The sequence below is a fragment of the Rhodamnia argentea genome, chromosome 8 (genome assembly GCF_020921035.1).
Source record: "Rhodamnia argentea isolate NSW1041297 chromosome 8, ASM2092103v1, whole genome shotgun sequence".
NCBI classification, from domain to species: domain Eukaryota; kingdom Viridiplantae; phylum Streptophyta; class Magnoliopsida; order Myrtales; family Myrtaceae; genus Rhodamnia; species Rhodamnia argentea.
Window position 1 is genome coordinate 25798917 of NC_063157.1, and position 20045 is coordinate 25818961.

Sequence of the window (20045 nt, forward strand, 5' to 3'; positions counted from 1 at the left end):
AGTATGCCAATTCGGTCCTTTTTTTTTTATTGATTTAATCATAAACCTTGTAACTGTACTAATTCAGTCCATTCGACAAATTTTGGCGTCCGAAGACCTAATAGTTTAATATTTTATTACTTTTTTCAAATTATTTTTAATATTTTTGGAATTATTTTTTCTTTTTCCTTTTTTTCTTTTCTTTTCTTTTTCTTCTTCCCCTCCCCTCTTCTTCCTCCCTCCCATCTTCTAGCTAGCTCCGGCGACCAGCCAGATGACAGCCAGCAAGAGTCTCACCAACCCAAGCCTCGCTCGACCATAAGCAATGACGAAAATGGAACTCCATATGGTCATCAATATACAAACCCTTGATTTCTTGAGAGGTGACTCGCCAAATATGGTCGTAGTTTTTGGCAGAGTAGCAAAACATAGATTTTCAGCTCCAAAGGGTTGGATACCCATAGCTTAATTTGTTCCTAGAGCTCTGGCAACCTCGCCATGGCTAGGCGAGGCTCGACCTCACCCAAATCTGGGCTAGTGAGGCGAGCCTCACTCGGCCAAGGCTCTCGTCGGCCATCCTCTGGCTGGTCGTTGGAGCTAGCTGGAGGAAGAAGATGGAATGGAGGAAGGGAAGGGGAAGAAAAGAAAAGAAAAGAAATAGAAAAAAAGGAAAACAAAAAATAATTTTAAAAAAAATTAAAATATTAAGTTGCCGACCGGTAAGCGTCCACGTTAGCGCCGACCCGTCAAAATTCGCCAGATGGACTAAATTAGCACAATTGCAAAATGTTTAAGACTGAATTGATAATATAAAATTAGGATTTAATTGGCATAATTGCAATAAGTTTAGGAATTTTTTGGTAATGTTTCCGCTTATTATGATAGTTATCGTCTAAACTCGTCTTAGTAGATCAAACTAGGCAGAGGAGCAATGAGATCCACATAGGACCTCCGAAGGAATTGATTGAGCGCTCTCGAGCTCAAAAAACCAAATGCTTATCTAGAACCAAACACATCTCAAGAAAAAAAACCAGGCGACTAACAACTTCAAACCTTGGGTTGCCGGAGCTAGCTGAGTTGGCATAATTGCCTACCGACCGGACAGTCACGTTGCGAAGCCATCGACGCATTCCAATATGAAAAACCGCGATTCCGGCCTGAATGTTGTGGAGGAATTGTCTGAGGGATGTGGAGCAAATAAGAACAATCTCATTTGCTATAAACATGGTAAAAAAAGAGAGAGAAAAAAAGCTTCATGGAGTTGGAAGAAAGCATATGGTCGTGGACGGCCCATCAAAATCCTTAAAATTTTGCACGAGGATGGACCTCAGCATCCACCTGCACAACTCATGGGTCGGGCCTCCACGCTTCATCCAATGTTCTTTAGACGCTGTTTCGAGAATGCGTGGTCGGTCATTCTAATGCACATTCTGTTGCGGTCACATTTGATGCGAGACATTGCATTTTGCTAGAGTCAACGCTGAAGTTTTACGTCAACAAGCATTATGGATGGTGCACATAATCTTGCAATTACGATACAAATTATGATATCGTTTTCCATGCTCAAACATGGGGATTGCAAATTTATTCTCACACAATTTTTCTTCTGGAGTCTGGAAAATCGACTATGCTTCATTACTTCAAATAAATTCATCCTTACAAAAAACTCGGGCCTCGGAACAAATGAGGTCCCTTGACATACTAGAGGGATTAGTATGCCAGTCATTGAGAATGTAGTTGCATCTATGAGCATTAGCCACTCAATCTACAACTTGATTTGATTCTCTAATGCAGTGGGCTAGACTCGAGTTTTCGAAACGAGCCATCTCTAATTTGCAAGCCTTGATAAGAGACTCCTCTTCACAAGAAGCTAGTTCTCGATCTATCACATCCTATTTATTCATGTTTCAATAATTTTGTGGAAATAACCCACAAACCGATTAAGTTCATAACTTTGACTTGTGCATGTAGCCTTGACTAAAAGTGATTCGAACGCAATTGACGTGACACGGATGCGTGACCTCCAACTATCGAACCGGAAATACCTCGACAACACAGTGTTCTAGCATGCTCACGCTGGTTCCCGATCTATCACGCTCATGCTATCGGCGTTTAGGGACGAAAAGTCGTCATGAAGGTCCACACCGATTCTTTTCCACCTCATATAGGCCATCATGAAACTTATGATCCAACATGTATATATGTCCGAAAGGACGTGCGACGAGAGATCGTATAATACATAATGGAACATGTGAATCCTAAGATATCCAATAAGTGAAACTCCCAGCTAAAGATGGTTTGATTCTTCGATAAAGCTCAAATAACCGTCTCATAAGCAAAGGGCGAGCGTGGACGTGTTTGTCGTACTAGTTATGAAACTAATTAAGCTTAGAGATGAATTGATGTGAGGTCGCATCAACAATACTAGCGATCACGAGTGGGATTACTGGCAAAGCCGTCGATCGAATTATGAAATCTTGCGGTGCTCTAAATCATGCATCATTGAACATCGAAATTGCAGCACTTCAAAGCTTATTATTACAACTCATAAGCTGTTTAATGATGAGGACAAGTTGATAGGACCAAAGGGTGGGGCATAATACCAATAAAGACCCCACAATCTCATTTATGGTTGCAATAAGATAGGCTTAACTAGACATCGAATCGTCGAGACGCGCGTGGCTCGACGACGACGGCACATCTCTCTGTCCGTTTCTTTGTTCTTGTGGCTATTCTAGTATGCATAGATCGTCAAGTGCATCACTGGCAGAGATCATCAGGTACATCACTAGATTTTTTCTTGGTTGGTCGATGATGCTGATGCTGATGCGCCCTCGTTCACCTTTGGTCTCATCTTATGTAGGGAAAAAGTAGTGGGTTATACCCTAAATCGAATGATAACAACCACACCGAAAATAAAAAAAGGATGTCACACGAATTTTATTCAAGTTCACTTTAGAATAGAATTACGTCCTATAAAAAGATTTCACTATGACTTTAGATTTACAACCATAACTACTTGTTACAATGATATCTTATACGAGTATAATATACATAACTTAAAATGGGCCCAAAGCCCAGGCCTATTCGAATCCCTTTGATCCCACAACAAACCGATCAACTTAAAACACAAGTCTAAAACCTGATGTTATTTCGGCGGCGTTGCCCCCGAGTCCCCCCCTAGTTCATCGGCGAGCGCAGCCGCCATCCTCTCACTAGGAAGCGGGAATCCCCGGCCGCTGTCCAGGCAGCGGGGCCTCCGATATTCCGTGCATAGGAATCACATGTCGTCTATTCATATTTTGATTTAACTACGCTCACGTGGACATGCCCAGTATGATCAACTCCAATAAAAAGGGCCTTGTTCAAGTGAGGACATGGGACATGTGACCTTGGTCCTAGGAGTCTGTCCTGTAATGGCAGCTGAGTACAAAAGACGAACCCAGCAGGCTCGGACTCGCACGGGAACTAGCTAGAAACCAAAGATGGGATAGTCATGCACGAGTTCCTTCATGATTTCCAGTTATCAACTGAGAAATTAGATAAGTGTAGATTCTTTTTTTTTCTTTTTTTCTTTTTGAATTGTAGGTGGTTCTTGATTCCACTTATGATGTTCTCTTTGCGTGTGTGGAGCTGGACTTTCCCAACTTCATTCAATCAACTTTCGGATGGACAAGTGTCAAAAAAGTCTTAAATCTATTACATTAATGACAATTCAGTCCTAAATCTATTACATTAATACTAATTCAGTCCTAAACCTTTTATTAGTGTCAATTCAATCTTGAATTTTTTATTGGTGCTAATTCAGTCCTAAACTTTTTGCATTGATGTCGATCGAGTTTTAAAATTTTTGCATTCGTACTAATTGAGCCAATCCGGCCAAAATTGACGGAAAATCAATAACGTGGACATCGATGGTCCTATGTGGCATGGCCGGCGCTCATAAAGATATATTTTAAATAATTTTTATTTTTATTTTTTTCCTTCTTTTTTCTTGTATTTCTTTTTTTTTTATTGGGATCGGTAAAGGGTGGCCGACCGACCCTGCCTGCACCCGCTTATTTGTTTGACGTGATTACATCCACGTTCCGTAACATTTGACAAGTAAAGCCCCGACTTGAATGCAAAGGGAACTAGAAACGACATATGCGGGCCATAATTTTGTCATCCTCGATTGGTTGAACGATCCAACTAGGGTTTTGATTGATATGCTACAAACACAAAACATCCCAAAGTCAAAACTGGATGAGGTTCCGCCTTCGCAACCATCAATCAGGGCCTAGGACGGAGGAAAACACTGCCCCCGTCGTCGGTTGGTGGGAATTCCCCGACTTATAATCGGTCCGGGTTGAAAACACGGGACATCGTTCACGTGCAAATTTAACCACAAACAAATGCAGCCGTTTGAGAGAAAATCTGCTGAAACTAGTGAGCAAAGGACCTTATCGCGGGAGCTAGAAAGCAAGAAAGGGGTAATGGGAACGTTGCCCCACTCTTGTTTAGGACCATCACTATAAGAAAGTATCTCGATATCTCCAATTTACCAATTAGACGGTCGAAATCCAAGTGAAGAAGAAAAATACGGGCCCGTTTTCATGGAACGAATAACCAAAGGACACTTTTCTTGAAATTAGAGCAGCTGAGGAGGACCGCATCCTATCTTGAACTTAATGACAGAAAGAGAGAACCATTATTGCATCTCTGCATGTGATTTATCTCTTCATATTATAAATTAATAAACATAAAAATTACAAAAAAAAAAAATCAACCATATTCTTATGCCTAGTAAAATGAATAATAACACTATTATTAGCAAGCAATAACAAAATAGCAATTTAAACAGTCATTATCACAACTGTCTTGTCTCATCAATCACATAAGTTTTTCAAAGGGAAAAGTGTAAGAAAAATTATAAATCTATTGCATTGATGCTAATTTAGTCCCAAACTTTTTAATGATGTTAATTTAATCTTAAATCGTTTGACCTAGAGCCAATTCAGTCTTTCCGGCTAATTTTGGTCGGATATTGCCGATGTGGACGCCGACCGACGTGGCATGACCGATGCAAACGTAGATAGTGTTAATTAATATTATAATAATGTTTGAAATTTTTTATTTCTTTTTATCTCTTGTTTTCCTTTATTTTTGATTTTGTCTTTTTTTTTTCTCTCTTTCACAGTAGCCAACAAGGCTGCTCTCGCCATATTTGGCGAGGCCATGCATCACCTCGTCGAGGGCAACCTCGGCTTGGCCCAAGCAAGACGTCACCAAGGCCAAGGTGACAAATCTAGCGAAGGCAAGCTCGTCGGCCACCGAAAAAGAGGAGATAGGAGAAAAAAAAGGTACAAACAAAAGGAAGCAAAAAAAAGAAAGAACAAATATTTTTTTAAAATTATTAAAGTGTTAATAAATATTATCCACGTCAATCCCGGCAGTGTCACGTAAGCTGGTCGGCATTCACGTCGGCAATATCCGGTCAAAATTAGTCGAAATGACTGAATTGACTCTAGGTCAAAAAGTTTATGACTAAATTGACACAAATATTATAAGATTTATGACTTCTCTAACACTTTTCCCTTTGAAAATCCATTTGGGCACATATTTAATGCTACTTCTTTTCTAGGCTGATAGAGATGAATCGTGCTATGGTAATCAATCAATCAATCAAACAGATGGTGGGCAAGAAAATACAGTGGAGATGGGATTGAGATAGCTACAATCAACAAAATTAAAAGCTTCTTAACGTTTCATAGTTATCTTTACAAGAACTATTCATCGTCTTTCAATCACCCTTCTAACTGATGGGTTATAACCGATGGACATCACATTACGAATAACTGAGTATAAATACGAGCGATATCCACAATCGTGACCCGTCAATCGAGAGGGCGGTCGGAGGAAAACACGCCCTTAGCCCCACAGTTCGACACAGTATGTTCCGGGAGTGTGATCCTAGCCCTAAGTTGCTTTGGTCTTTTCTTGCTCGGGGCTCTTTACGACACAATGGTGCATCGTACGGTATCGGAGAACGAGATATTTTCTTTTCCTATGACTTGGTTTCGCCAAAGCCAATTTATTAAAGTGATGAAAACGAAAAGGGAACCGTACAATAGCAATGACTAGGAGAGATAGGGAATATAAGGTTGTGATATGATCACAAATAAAGCAGTCAAACGAGAAAGATGCTTTGCTTCAAAGGAAGTGAATCTTGGGTCCCCTCACTAAACCGGAAAAAAGGGGTTGAAGTTCCCTTGACATGACAATTCAATGGAGCGAAAGACAAAGGTTACCGCCCAGCAATTGAGCAATGTGACACTTCTATTCTTTTTTTTTTTTTAGAGGGGGTCCAAATTTTCAATTCAGGACAATCGATTTCGATTACGGGGAAATTAAATCATCAATTATCGACTGCTCAGTATTCATAATCACATAAAAAAAGAAAGTAGTAAATCTCAAGGGATCGGCCTAGATTCGCTAGAACAGCATTAAAAATTTTCAAGCTCTCAGAGATGAACGGATGATTTCCGTTCGCGTTATCTCGAAATCGTGAGAAAAGTGATACGGTTTCTTCGTAAATCCATAAAATCGACGTGAATACCCATCATTGATAGGATGCTGGAGGTAAGTTTTGAGGAACGATACGAGGTGCTATCCTCGATATCTTAGGACTTGCGGATCGATCAAAACAACATGGATTTGGATTGGGACAAGTCTTAGTGAGGTGGAAACACAAGGTGGTCCATAATCACAAGCCGGAAGGACAGTGCAGATTTTCTAGCTTATAGCACTTAAAAAAACTTTCAATCCAGCGTGAATAGGCAAATTACAGAACTGGTCCTCGGAGTTTCTCTTAATTGCAATAGGCTTTCTTCAATTTCAAAATCGATGCTTTGCCGTCCTTCAAAATGATACGAAAGACCCACGATGCAAAGGCTAGGTTTTTTTTTTTTTTTTTTTGAAATTTTAGGGATTGCAAGTATTGGGTTTACGAGAAGTTATGCTCAATTTTACATGGCCAGAGATCTCTCGAGTTTGATTTGTCACGACCCTCCCTCCATCTATTTATGGAATGAATACGCGGGTGTGGGTGCGCGAAAACGATTGAAATCATTTGAGCAAATAAAAATGTTGTATAGAATTAGAAAGATTTACATTAAAAAGGTTTTTTTTGGCCGAAACGAAAATATCTTCATTTCATATGAAAAGAGGATACATAATTGCAACATTAAGATAACAACTAATTTTAGTTGCCTTTTGAAATTTGCTTGGATAATGATCGAACGATTTAAATAATATTTTGATGTGAAGTAAACCGTTATCATACATTTTATTGGTAGTCATGGGTTTTCATGGGCTTTCTGACTTTGATAAAGATTTGATATTAAAATCCATCTTCCAAGACGGTTCAGATTACGAAACTCTACTCTCTCCTCACGCATCCCCACCCCACTCCTTCCGAAGGTGGGAATTCGTATCCTCCACCTCCCTCTTCCCAAATGAAAAGAATGGATACATCCCCACCCCACTCCTCCCGAAGGTGGGAATTCGTATCCTCCACCTCCCTCTTCCCAAATGAAAAGAATGGATGCTGGGGCAATCCCCCAGTGATTAGTGCTCTCATGTTCAATAGTTAAAAAAGAACCATCAACTTTGTTCTTTATGGGGAGGAGCCGCCGACTCTAGCGACTCCTCTTGACATTATTGTAAAGTTGATCCCACCCGGTAATGGAATATGCGTATTAAGTCATAATTATCCCGCTCCAATCAGCGATCCAAAGACTCGACATCGATAAGCCCTCCGCCATAGACTTTTCCTGACATGAATCGTACCATTAACATCGCAATAATAGACAGATTTTTTGTTCCCAGTGAGCCAATCGCAATCGCAGCAATATCGACCTTCATCCATTTCGAAATCTCATGGCGTAAAAGTCTGATTGCTGGCTAAACGGTGACGAGACTGCGCTTAGCTTTCTCGCGACACAGCTTGATGCTCTCCTCGACTTATTGGGGAAAGGCAGGAAAGCTTTGATGCATCTTTCTTTCCAAATGTCTCTCGCCTAGCAAATGTCTTGGGATAGACATGTTAATTCTTTCCCTAGTTAGAAAGAAAATGTCTCGCCATGGACGTCACAAACGTCAACCAAAATGTCCACCCAAACTAGAAAATTCACCTCCAAAGTCGGATGATTAAGAGGCGTCACGACATAGAAAGCGTGCATCGTGTCGATTTGAAAAATTTGAAGTGACTCGGTCGCACATTCAATCTCAAACTCGATACCATGTTTGCCATAGAATATTCTAGTTGATGATGGAACGTTCATTCATTTTTCCTTGCCGGCGTCAAAACCATCTGAAAAGAAACGGGGCTCAATAATTTGCCACTTCCATCATGTGCATGGTGGTCCTGAAAATTTTACCAAATGTAGACTTTTCAGCGCTCTTGCATGCCTGTACACGAACACCACATGACGTCGACACGATCCCTCTTGATCCGTTAGCAGTCGCCACCGAACCACGGGGGCCGAACCGTGCATCGTCACGCGGCTTCCAACGGCAGGTTCGCGACCCCCAGCACCTGCGCGAGGTGGCGCGCGGTGTCGGGAGGGTGGGCGTCCACCGGCCGCTCCGGCACCACCCACCGGCCGTCGCCGGTCCGCACCATCCCTTTGTTCTCGTCCTGCCGCCAGCACGGGGGGACCCCGTATTCGCCCTTCAGGAAGTCGCAGCACTTGTTCACTAGGGCGATGTCCCTCTTGGTGACCAGCCTGAACCGACGCTCCTTGCCGTGATAGCCGTCCACCAAGTGGAGGTGAGCCTCGAGGTTGTGCGAGCAACTGGGGTCGTTGGTCGGCTTCAAGAACGGCGAGTGCGCGTGATCCAACGCGAGCTCGACCCCGACGTGCGCGTAACTCCATGGGAAAGATAGGTTCTCCTCCAAGTACTTCTGGAATTGCATCTTCTCGTTCGCAAATATCCCGGGCACAGTCGGCACCATGTCGTGCACGTTCGTAACCCTAAGGACCTTGACCCCAAGCTCGTCGCACCGCTCTTTGAACTTGAGATTCCCGACCCGAGGCCCGGCGAAGGAATACACCGTGATCGGCACTTTCTTCATCTCGCCGCCGTCATCGACCACATTGACCCCCATCTCGGCGATGTCATAGGCGCTTATTATGGCCAGGGCGGCCCCGAGGCTATGGCCGGTGATGGTGATGCTGATCTCCTCGTCTCGGTAGTAATCTAGGAGCCTCTTGACTTCCGCTAGGATCTGTTCGCGAGCGGAGAAGGAGCAGAAATGACAGCTCTTCTCTTTCTTGGTGTACAAGTCATAGAACCCGGCCTCGATCTTGATTGCCGGGTCGTCTTTGAAGTGGGCCGGGTGGAGGATGTCCTTGAGGTCGTAGATCCACTCGAGATAGGTCACCGTGCCCCGCCACGCGATGACGATGTCGCGCCTCCCAAGACGCCGGATCTCCTCCTCGTCAGTGGAGACGGCGATGTACCCCATCCAGTTGGCGTACGTGCTCCACACCTTGCTCAGCCTGGAGTGCTGGAAGAAGTTGGGGAGGTTGATGTTGGAGGTGGCGTACAAGTAGCGGCTAATCTGATAGCCGAACTGGCTCATGTCGAGCTTGTCGAAGAACTCAGACCCTCGATACTTGCACGTCCCGCAGTACTTGGAGTTGGGGTCGAAGTCGAAGGAGTCGTAGCACGCCTGCGCGAACTCGCCGTACCGGATGATCTCCCGCCGCACGTGGGAGTTCATGGGGTCCAGAAGCCCTTCCCAGTCGCCACAACCCTGCACTTCTCGCCAAACTTGGCTCAGTGGCCGGTCGTCCTCGTGGTGAGCGTCCAGGTTCTCTTGGGTCTCGTCGAGCTCGTGTATGCTTATGGCGGTCGAAGAAGGAGAAGAGGAGCGTCTGGAGAGCGTTCTCGAGTTTTCCGCTGAAGTCCTTCCCGGCGAAAAGGGTTGGTTCTTTAGAGGCATACGGCGGGTTTTGAAGCCGAGGTTGCCGCGGTGACGAGTGCGTTTGAGCGGCAGGGTTTCATCTATGGAGGAGTGAGTGCACTTAGGGTTGTGGAAGGAAAACACCAGAGAAGCCATGAAAGATTTGTGGGTGTATCCTGCAATCGTTTCTTGAAGTAAGGAGGGTATTTAAGGGGACTTCTGAAGGGGAGAGATCGGTAGAGAGAAGTTGAAGTTTTTGTCGCTTGCAAGACGAAGTGACGGGCAAAGGAGACTACTTGGTGCCTCTGTTCCAAAGTACTCTTAAGTGATAAATACATGCTGTGGGGAGTGGCTCTCTCTCTCTTAAGTGGCACGCGCAGGATTCGCAGGACGATTTGCTTATGGAGTGAGTTATGGTGTGGTCCATAAGTTTTTGCAAGGTGCGTAATCGAAGCATGTGCATAGTACCGACCAGTCTAGGCCCGCCGAACCGAGACACCTCTCGATCGCACATCAAGAAATGGTGACCGATCTCGCGTGGCCGAGATTTTTTCGGATACTAACCCGAAACTAGGGCGTCAGGGTATGATCCTATCTCTCGAGCCGGTTTGTCAATCATCAAGGATTATCGGTCATGGAGCGATGGGATCGGATCGTTGAGTAGGCTTGGCTTTCGAAATTCACGATCAAGAAATTGGTAAAAGAAGCTCTTAGACCGACAATTTGATAATCTTGTCGGTTATTTTCGATCACACGATCTCTCAATTGAGTCTTTTATGCAAAACATACGACAATAGCGTGTGAATTTGTTGTTGAAATTGTATTGCCCTTGACAGTACTGTCAGGGTAGCCTTTTCCATACGTGAATGTTCAATCCTCCAATGGTTCGAGATTAACCTAGGTAAATTTCGAAATGTGTGGCGGGAAGCGTTTTGGTGGGTGCAGGGAAAAGAAGGCATCAATCGTGGCGGGTCCGACATGTATGGAGAGGGAGGGGAGGTTTTTTTCTTTTGTGGTCTTGCCTTATGCAAAAAGTCCCAAGAATGGATGTGCTTGTCTCCCCATTGTGGTCTCCACTAAGAAAAGTTAGATCTCAATGTTGTCTCCGAGGTGATGGTGGTGATGATGAAGGAGAGCATTCAATTGTTAGCGACTCTGACGTCAGCAGCTGACGTGGAGCATGTGTTTTCTAGAGTTCCGGCCACTCACAATTTGACACATGTTCATGTAGCCACAACGCGGGAGTTAACAAAGATCTAAACTTTTTTCTAATCTCTCTTTCCTTCTCCTCCATCCAGCCACTTCTCGAAGGATGAATGTCCCCGACCGGCGGTGGAAGCCTCTTTGCTTCGGCGGTATAGCAGAACCTCCCCTTGCCGTAGCCACCAGCGGAGTCATCGGTGCCGCATCCAAGCTGAGCCACCTCGCGAGCTGTGGACAAGCAAACCTTGTGGCCATAGATGATGAAGTAGGAGGATGACAGAAAACTCAAGACTGGAAGCTTGCCGCTTTTGGCCAAGGACAAGCCGCGGATTTATTCGGTCATAAATGTAATATTTTTCATGAAAATCATTTTTTAAAAAAATAATTAACTATCATGTAATTAATGGTTTAGAAAAAGTAATTTCCTTCTTATTAGAAAAGGAAGTCGTTTTTACCAATCTAATCATATAAGGAAAATGATTAGCTGACGATCACAATGTGCATGACAGTGTGACCGTGCTATACTTATCATCAAAAGTTGTAGATTTTTTTTTTTTTTTTGCTATCATGCACCAACCACAAAACAATTTGTAGCTGGCATTGGACCATCCACTATCAAAGCATAGCAAGACCCATCATACAAACACTGAAAAGTCGAAACTCGAAAAACGTTTCTTTCAAAACTGCTCTTCATTAAACAAACCGACACAAATTTGGTTTTCACTTTCTTTTCTCTTGATTTAACCGGAAAACGAAAAGTTCGATTTTTGACTTTCTTGGGAGCAAAGGGTCAAGACAAATAAAAGCACTATGTGTGTAGAAAATCCATGTTACGAAAATGGAGGATAGAAGACGAATGTAGACACTTAACACTACAAAAAAACACGAATTTAGCCATGAAAAATTTGCGAAGAAAAAAATTTGTCCCTAATTTCCGACGAAAATAGCGAAAAAATGAAGATTCGTTGCTATTTGCGACGAAATTAGTGACGAAAAAAGTTGTCGCTAATTAGCGACTAATATAGCGACAAAAAAAAAATTTCGTTGCTAATTTGCGACGAAAATGCCCATGAAAAAGATTTCGTCGCTAATTTGCAATGAAAATAGCCACAAAAAATATTTTGTCGCTAATTTTCCAACGAAAATGGCCACAAAAAAAATTCATCGTAAATTAGCGACAAAAACGGCCATGAAAAGATTATTCGTTGCTATAGCCTTTGCAACGAAAATAGGCTTGGTTGCCAATTAGCGATGAAAAGGCCACATTTCGTCGCTAATTAGCGACAAACTTTTATTTTCGTAGCAAAATTAGAACTATGAATAAAAATACAAAGAAAATATTAAAATTAGCGCCAAATAATTATTTTCGTCGCTAATGTAGTGACGAAATGTATTATTCGTCGCTAATATGATAGAAATAAAAATAAAAAGAAAATATTCAATTTAGCTACGAATTACCTTTTTCATTGCTAATACGATATAAATATAAATATAAATAAAAAAATAATTAGCCACGAGCAATGTTTTTTGTCGCTAATTAGCGACGGAAACCATATTTCGTTGCAAGTTTGTTGCTGTCATTTCACAACGAAAACCTATTTCGTCACCAATTAGCGATGAACCACGTTTTTAGTCGCAAATTCTCTTCTTAAAACTTAGTGACAAAAATTGTCATTCGTTGCTAATTAGCGACGAACGTTGATTTCGTCACAAAATTAGCACTATGAATAAAAATAAGAGAGAAAATATTAAAATTAGTGACGAATCACATTTTTCATCGCTAATTTTATAGAAATATAAATAAAAAAGAAAATATTCAATTTAGCGACGAATTATCTTTGTCGTCGCTAATTTAGCGACGAAATTCGTTTTTCATCGCCAATATGATATAAATAAAAATAAAAATAAAAAAATATTAAAATTAGCGACTAATTAGAATTTTTCATCGCTAATTTAGCGACGAACAATTTTGTTCGTCGCAAAATTAGCACAATGAATAAAAATAAAAAAGAAAATATTTCAATTTAGCGACGAACTAATTTTTTCGTCACTAATTTAGCGACGAACCACGTTTTTCGTCGCTAATATCACATAAATAAAAAGAAAAAAGAAAAAAGAAAATATTAATATTAGTGAGGAATTAGTTTTTGCATCGCTGATTTAGCGATGAATTAGTTTTTTTGTCGCTAATTTAGCGGTGAATTATTTTTTTCGTCGCTAATTTAGCGATGAAAAAATACTTTTCCTCGCTAATTGAATTTAGCGCTTCGTTCATCAAAACCCCCAACCCCAAAAAGAAAGCCCCGCATGGATTGCTAGCGTGTCACCACCATTGAAACGTCACCATCTTATCTGCCGCTCTTATAAATGCTCCTATCACCGTCGCTTTCACACATCTCCACTCAACGAGAAACCCAGAAAGCTTCGTCGTGGTTGTCTTCAGATTGTGCCATCTTGGGTACTAGGAATGGAGGCCAGGGGCGATGGAGGAAGGAGGAGAGAGAGGAAGAAGGCGGTTTCCAAGTCCATCAAGGCCGGCCTCCAGTTCCCCGTCGGCCTCATCGCCCGTTTCCTCAAGAAGGGCCGCTACACCCAGCGCACCCGTACCGGAGCTCCGATATACCTTGCCACCGTCCTTGAGTACTTGGCCGCCATTCGAAGCTCTGAAGAAACCATGGGGCCGAAGGATTCGAGTGAAATTTAAAAACAACATTGGTTTCTTTTCAATTCAAACCCAACTCACTCTTGGTAATCTACAGGAGGTGATCCTATGTGCGAAAGTCCGTGGCAACATTACAGAGAGGCCATAAGATTATCACGTGCGATGCACGAGATTCGTTTATAGTTATGCAAATGGTATTTTGTTTATGGGTCGGTTCAATCCCTAATTTTTTTTCTACTGTATATGACTAAATGAACTAGCCAAAACCAGGTGTCAAAACATTTGACTAATGATCATTAGTTTATCTGTTGTGTTATACTTAAACATTTATCTTTTATTAAGTTTAGAATTTTTTTTTAAAAAATGAATAGAATGGAAGTATCTTAACAAGCGAAGGTTGAAACTATGATGAACTTTTTTATTTCTTCGCATATGTTTGCTATGTCGATGCTAAACTTTCAAATTCGTAATTGGCAATGACTTTTGCCACGAATTTGGGCAAATTAGCGACTAATTTTGCCACTATTCGTGGCAAATTAACGACGACTAATATTTTTGTGGCTAAATTTGATTCGTCTCTAATTAACTACGGAAAAAATTCGTCGGAAAGTTCGTTCAAAAGTAAATCAAATTTAGCAACGAAATCAAAAATTCGTCGCTAATTTTGCCATGAAAAATTCGGCAAAATTCGTCGCTAATTGGGTTTTATGCGACAATTTTGCCACGAAAAAAATTCGTGGCTAATCTGGCATCGCAAAATTTAGAGACGAAACATTGTGTTTTCGTCGCTAAATTTACCAACGAACAGAAAATTCGTCACTAAATTCGTCGCTAAATTTAACGACGAAATTTATTTTCGTGGTAAAATTCGTGGCTAATTAGCGACGAGTAAGTTTCGTCGCTAATTTGCCACGGAGGGTAATTCGTTGCAAAATTCGTGGCTAATTAGTGACGAAACTTATTCGTCACTAATTAGCCACGATAAGTATTCGTCGCAAAATTCGTAGCTAATTAGCGACGAACTTTAGTTTTTCGTCGCCAAATTTTGCGACACCGAGTTAGCGACGAATATTTTTCCGTTGCTAAGTGTCGTCGCAAAATCAGTTTAGCAACGAATTTTGATCAATTTTTCGTGGCAAAATCCGTGGTTAAATCCTTGTTTTTTTTGTAGTGTAACGAAAATCTCCTTTGCTGTTTTTGACCAATAAGGTCTCCGACAGGACTCGTTGATTTTCACCGACAACCTATGTGGTCGTAAGCCGCGAGATTTTATAAGTGCTCTATTTGGAATCCAATTAGCACATCGACAGATGAAGCAGCTGCTGTCGTTTATCGGTACAAGGGTAAAATTACTTCCCTCGGAAAAATGGCAACCCCCTTGTATTTTATAAAGATAATCGGTGAACAATCTCCAAGGTTGGCGCGGTTGAATCGGAGCTTCAAAGAACTTCCGCTCGGGAGTAAGATGTCACGACGCCTATGCCGAACCGGTCTATGGACAATTCGCATGGCGTTTCGAACGTTTCCGGGAGGCCGGACCTTTGCGCTCTTGCACCTAGGCTACAATTTGCATTGGTGATTTATGCAGTATAGAACTTACGACGGTTACTCGAAACCGAGCCACGTTTTCTGTAGATAGAATTGAACCGATTCGCTTTTTTGGTTGCCATTCATTCAAGCGTCCATTGGTCGGAGGCCCATGTGTAACATGATGCACGATCCTTTGCTAACCCTAGCATAGACAAGAAAGATGATGATCATTTGCGGCATGATGCGAGGATCTTTCACGAGCCCTAGGGGAAAGACAGGCACGACTATCGACACCGTGTGAACTCACCAGTCATCACCCATCCGAGTCCAAATCAATCGCTGTATGCACATGAACAACGTGGGAACTGAGTGCGAAACCTTGGAAGCAAAGTCAGATATCCGCTTCACTCCAGGAAACGTCAACGCTAGTCAAGAGCCCATCTTCTGGGAAAAACTTCTCGTGAGCATTTTCGGGATCGATTCAGATTTCACCTAAAACATGAAATCTATCCGTCGAAATCGGTTCCCTAATTTAGGGAACTTGAAATCTACCTCGCATACTCTGGAATCGAAAACCGGACCGATTCCAATTCTTCGGTTCCCGATTCATAGATATTCAAATGCAATGCAAAAGATTACGCCCATATATGTTCATACACGTCAACTCTAGTCAAGAACCCATCTTTTGGAAGAAACTTTACATGAGCAGTTTCAAGATCCATCCAGATTCTACCTAGAATCAGTAATCTATCCATCAAAACGGGTTCCCTAATTTAGAGAACCTAGAACTTACCCCGCATATCCCGATGCCGAGAACGCGACCACTTTCGTTTCTCTGGAACCGAGCTCGAAACCTTGGAAACAAAGTCAGGGATCATAATTGAAAACTTCAACACTAGTCAAGAGCCCATCTTTTAGGAAAAACTTTGCGTGAGCGTTTCAGGGTCGATCCAGGTTTCACCTAAAACATGAAACCTATTCATCGAAGCCGGTTCCCTTATTTAGGGAACCTGAAATCTATCCTACATATTTCGAAACCGAGAACCGGACCGATTCCGATTCTCCAGGTTCCGGATTCATCGATATTCAAATACAGTGCGAAAGATTACACCTATAAGCGTTCATACACGCGAATCCCCGTAGCTATATCGAACGCGATATGTTACCCACTTGCGGTAATGCCGCGGCCTCGTGGTGGTCCTTTGGTTGGATGATGACATTGTTCTCTTTTTTGGTATGAGAGCGATTGATGCAGTTGGAGGCGCGCTTCGATCTCCCGTTGACAACGAAGAAGCGTTTCGTCGTGATCATCTTAGACGATTGGACGGTGGGTTAACACGTGTTTTAAAGCATCTCTCCCACCATGCCCCATGCCCACATCCGTGGCCTTTTCTGTTTGTATCGGTATAGCTTTCTGGAATACCACTTATATCATTTGGAGGGAAAATTATCCAATAAGTTCTAAATCTATGGCACTTTTGCCAATTCACTATTAAATCTTTTAATTTTACCAATTGAGTTTTAAACATTTTCACAGTTTGATTATTGAGTCAATCCAGCAATTTATTGAGGATATTATTGACGTGGATATCAGCCGTCCAGCATGACACGCTTAACACCGACGTGGAAAATTTTTAATAATATTCAATGATTTTTTTAACTTATTGTTATTTTTTTATTTTGTATTTTGATTTTCCCTTTTTTCTTTCTTTTTTTGCAGTCCGACAAGGTCATAGGGCCATCGCGGCCCCGTCGGCTAGAGAAGTGAGCATGGGCCGGTTGGGCGGGATAAAGACCTAGACCCCGAAACCAACCCCGTTATAACCGGTTCCCAGTTTTTAGAACCGAGAATCAACCCTATTTGTCTTGGAACCTGTTTTGGAACCGACCATGTTTTTCGATCCGATTTCTAGGGTCTATTCGAAAACCTATTTTTCTTTTTTTTAAAATCAAAATAAAATGAATATCGATGAAATAAGCAATAAAAATTACAATCCACCAAAAGCAACAATCCAAAATATAATAGATAATACGACAAGATGGCAAAAAACAGAGGAATAAGAGGAGGTGAGGGACGTAAGATAATCAAAGGGTAAGTGATGATGGACTAGACACTAGGGTTTCTTTAAAAAAAACAAACTAAAAACCGGTTCTAAAATCGGTCCGGGAGGGTCTTCACCTAAAACTAGAAACCGAACCCGTTTCAACCGGTTCCCAAAAATTGGAACCGATTCCCGAACTGGTTTAAACAAGAACCGATTCCCGATTTTGTTTTTCAAGTGGATCGATCCGGGTTTCGGGTAAACCCGATCCAGTTGAACACCCCTACCGTCGGCAACGGGCAAGGCTTCATGGTTGGCGATGGTCGCTAGTGACTCTCACTGGCCTAAAAAAAAAAAGTAGAGAAATACTAGAAAAAATTTCAAAAAAATAAAAATATTATCCACATCAACGCCGGCCATACTATGTAAAAAGGCGGGCGTCCACATCATCGATTTCCAGTCAAAATTGATCGGATTGACTCAATTAGAAAAATATGAAAAGATTTAGGACTCAATTGACAAAATTAAAATATTTATGACTCAATTGGTAAAAGTACAATTAATTTATAATTTTTTTAATAATTTTTCCATCGTTTGAAAAACAATCAACGTGTTCCACAAAGTTTTGTAATTAGCTTTTCACAGTAATATTCTGCTCGATTTCGATTCTTGGCCCTCGATTGTATTGAATTCGAAGTCTAATTTTTGTTCTGAAAATCAAATATGAAAATGAATGTCACATGGTAAGAACTGATGACGTACAAAAAAAAGGCCAGTAGTGGGTGATCAGAGAGAAACTATGATTATACTATGATTCGAGAAAAATTATCAAAAAACTTTAAATATATTACAATTATATTAATACAGCCATAAATCTTTTTTTTTTTGCTAATTTGGTCCTAAATATTTTATATTTATGTCAATTCAGTTCATTTGGCCGGCCGACACGGACATTAATAATTTTTTTAATAATATTTTAATATATTTTGAACTTTTTTATTTTTTTCTTTTCTCTCTCTTTCTTTTTATTTTTTTTTTTTACTTCCACTGGCTTGCAAGATGTGGGCGGCGAGAGTCGCCAGAGCTCACCAGCCATCATGGCCGCCGGCGAGGTTTAGGTTTTCTCGATCACGTGGTAATCTCGAGAGCCTAGGCCTTTTTTTTTTTTTCCCCTTTCATAATTCAATGAAGGGGACAATCCCCGAAAACCTCCCACAGATTAGTACGTCGGTAATCTCCGGTAGCAAACGACGAACCAAAAACTCGAACGGTGACGTCAACGTCATTCGAAGGCGTGGGAATCCGACTTTTGCCACGTTTGAAGGCGTGAGAAAATACAGAATTCGTACTCGCGACAACGAAAATCAAACGTCATCTCGTGAAAGAAAGAGGCGTCGGGAAAAGGGACGATTGCGTCGTACCTATGGAGGATCGTCGATCACACGCAAAAGCGATGCTCTTGCTTCAGTACACTGACTCAGCATCTTTCTGGCCAAGAGAGAGACAGAGACAGTGAGAGAGAGTCAGGATCCAGCGGTGGTGTAATAAGCCTTTTACGACAGAGCCGCAGAGAGTGTCCTGTAGGAGGAAGAGGAGCAGAGCGCAAACCGACCACACTCACCTCTGTAGCGAAGATTCTTCACACGCAATCACACGCAATCGGTGCCTACGACGACCGAAAACACTATACAGAACAATTGCAGCAAAGCAAAGACGGAGAGACGTAGATTTACGTGATTCGACAGGTTGGCCTGCTTACATTCACGGGGTGATCGCACGGAGCTCTCTTTGATAATCAAGAAAATTACAACTCACGCCCCTCGACTCGACAGATACCAAACAGTGAATCTACACTCTCAACAGTGCACCTTTTCACATGACAACTCTCACAATCCAAAGATATTGCACACCCAAGATTCCCCTTACAAGAGATCCTAGACCCCCAAAACACTACTGACACACGACGCAGAGCGAAAACCAGGGGAATGACCCAAAGCACAAAGGCTTATAACTCTTCCCCTTTTTTTTCTCTCTCCAGACGCACAAAAGAAAGTGGAGGGTGGTTGCACACACTAAAACAGTGGAAGGGTGTCATGGGCAGCTATCACAAACTGATGCGGAATGTATTAGTAGTGCGTTTCTAAATCGATTGAACGGGCAAAAATCTAATCGGAAGGCGAAGCGGTGATGTACCATGAACCGGCAAATCGGGTCGACGACATCATATCGAGCTCAAATTCGGTCGGCTGAAACGAAACAGTGTCTTGATCAATATTCAACGCCTTTGGCTATGACTAACGATGGATTTTGGCGATTCGAGAATATCTAGATGAATTTTTCTATTTTTTTTTTAGCATTTTTGGGATTTATTAATGATAGTTTTGTAATTTTGAATTTTGATATTTAGAACCCTACTAGGTTAGGATTATGGCTAACGCCATATAAAAGGTGTATTTATGACGTTTTTGGGGATGAATATTATATTTTTATTATCAGACTTTTCGAGATTTTTCTCTTAAGCAAGGATTTGCTTATTTTTTTTCGCTAAACGTTGCGACAACAACCTCGTGGGTGAGATTCCCGAGGATGGAGAATCTTTGCCTAGACGAGACCGCATTGCTCGACAGCTTCAAATCGATCACCATCTATGTTGACGAATACCACTTGCTAAGAATAC

General features: G+C 41.8%; 1 protein-coding gene across 1 annotated transcript; it reads right to left on the reverse strand.

Annotated features, from left to right (window-relative positions):
- Positions 1 to 8281: 8281 nt before the first annotated feature.
- LOC115735521 (phospholipase A1-Igamma3, chloroplastic) lies at positions 8282 to 10190 on the reverse strand. The gene is made up of 2 exons (XM_048284688.1): positions 8491 to 10190; positions 8282 to 8458 (listed from the first exon to the last, which is right to left on the reverse strand). Exon 1 carries the CDS (start codon positions 10085 to 10087, stop codon positions 8519 to 8521), a length of 1569 nt encoding a protein of 522 aa, XP_048140645.1. The 5' UTR covers positions 10088 to 10190; the 3' UTR covers positions 8282 to 8458; positions 8491 to 8518.
- Between the last annotated feature and the right edge of the window lie 9855 nt (positions 10191 to 20045).

Excerpts from the sequence above, each read along its gene's own strand:
- LOC115735521 (XM_048284688.1), bottom strand. The coding sequence starts at position 10,087 with ATGGCTTCTCTGGTGTTTTCCTTCCACAACCCTAAGTGCACTCACTCC.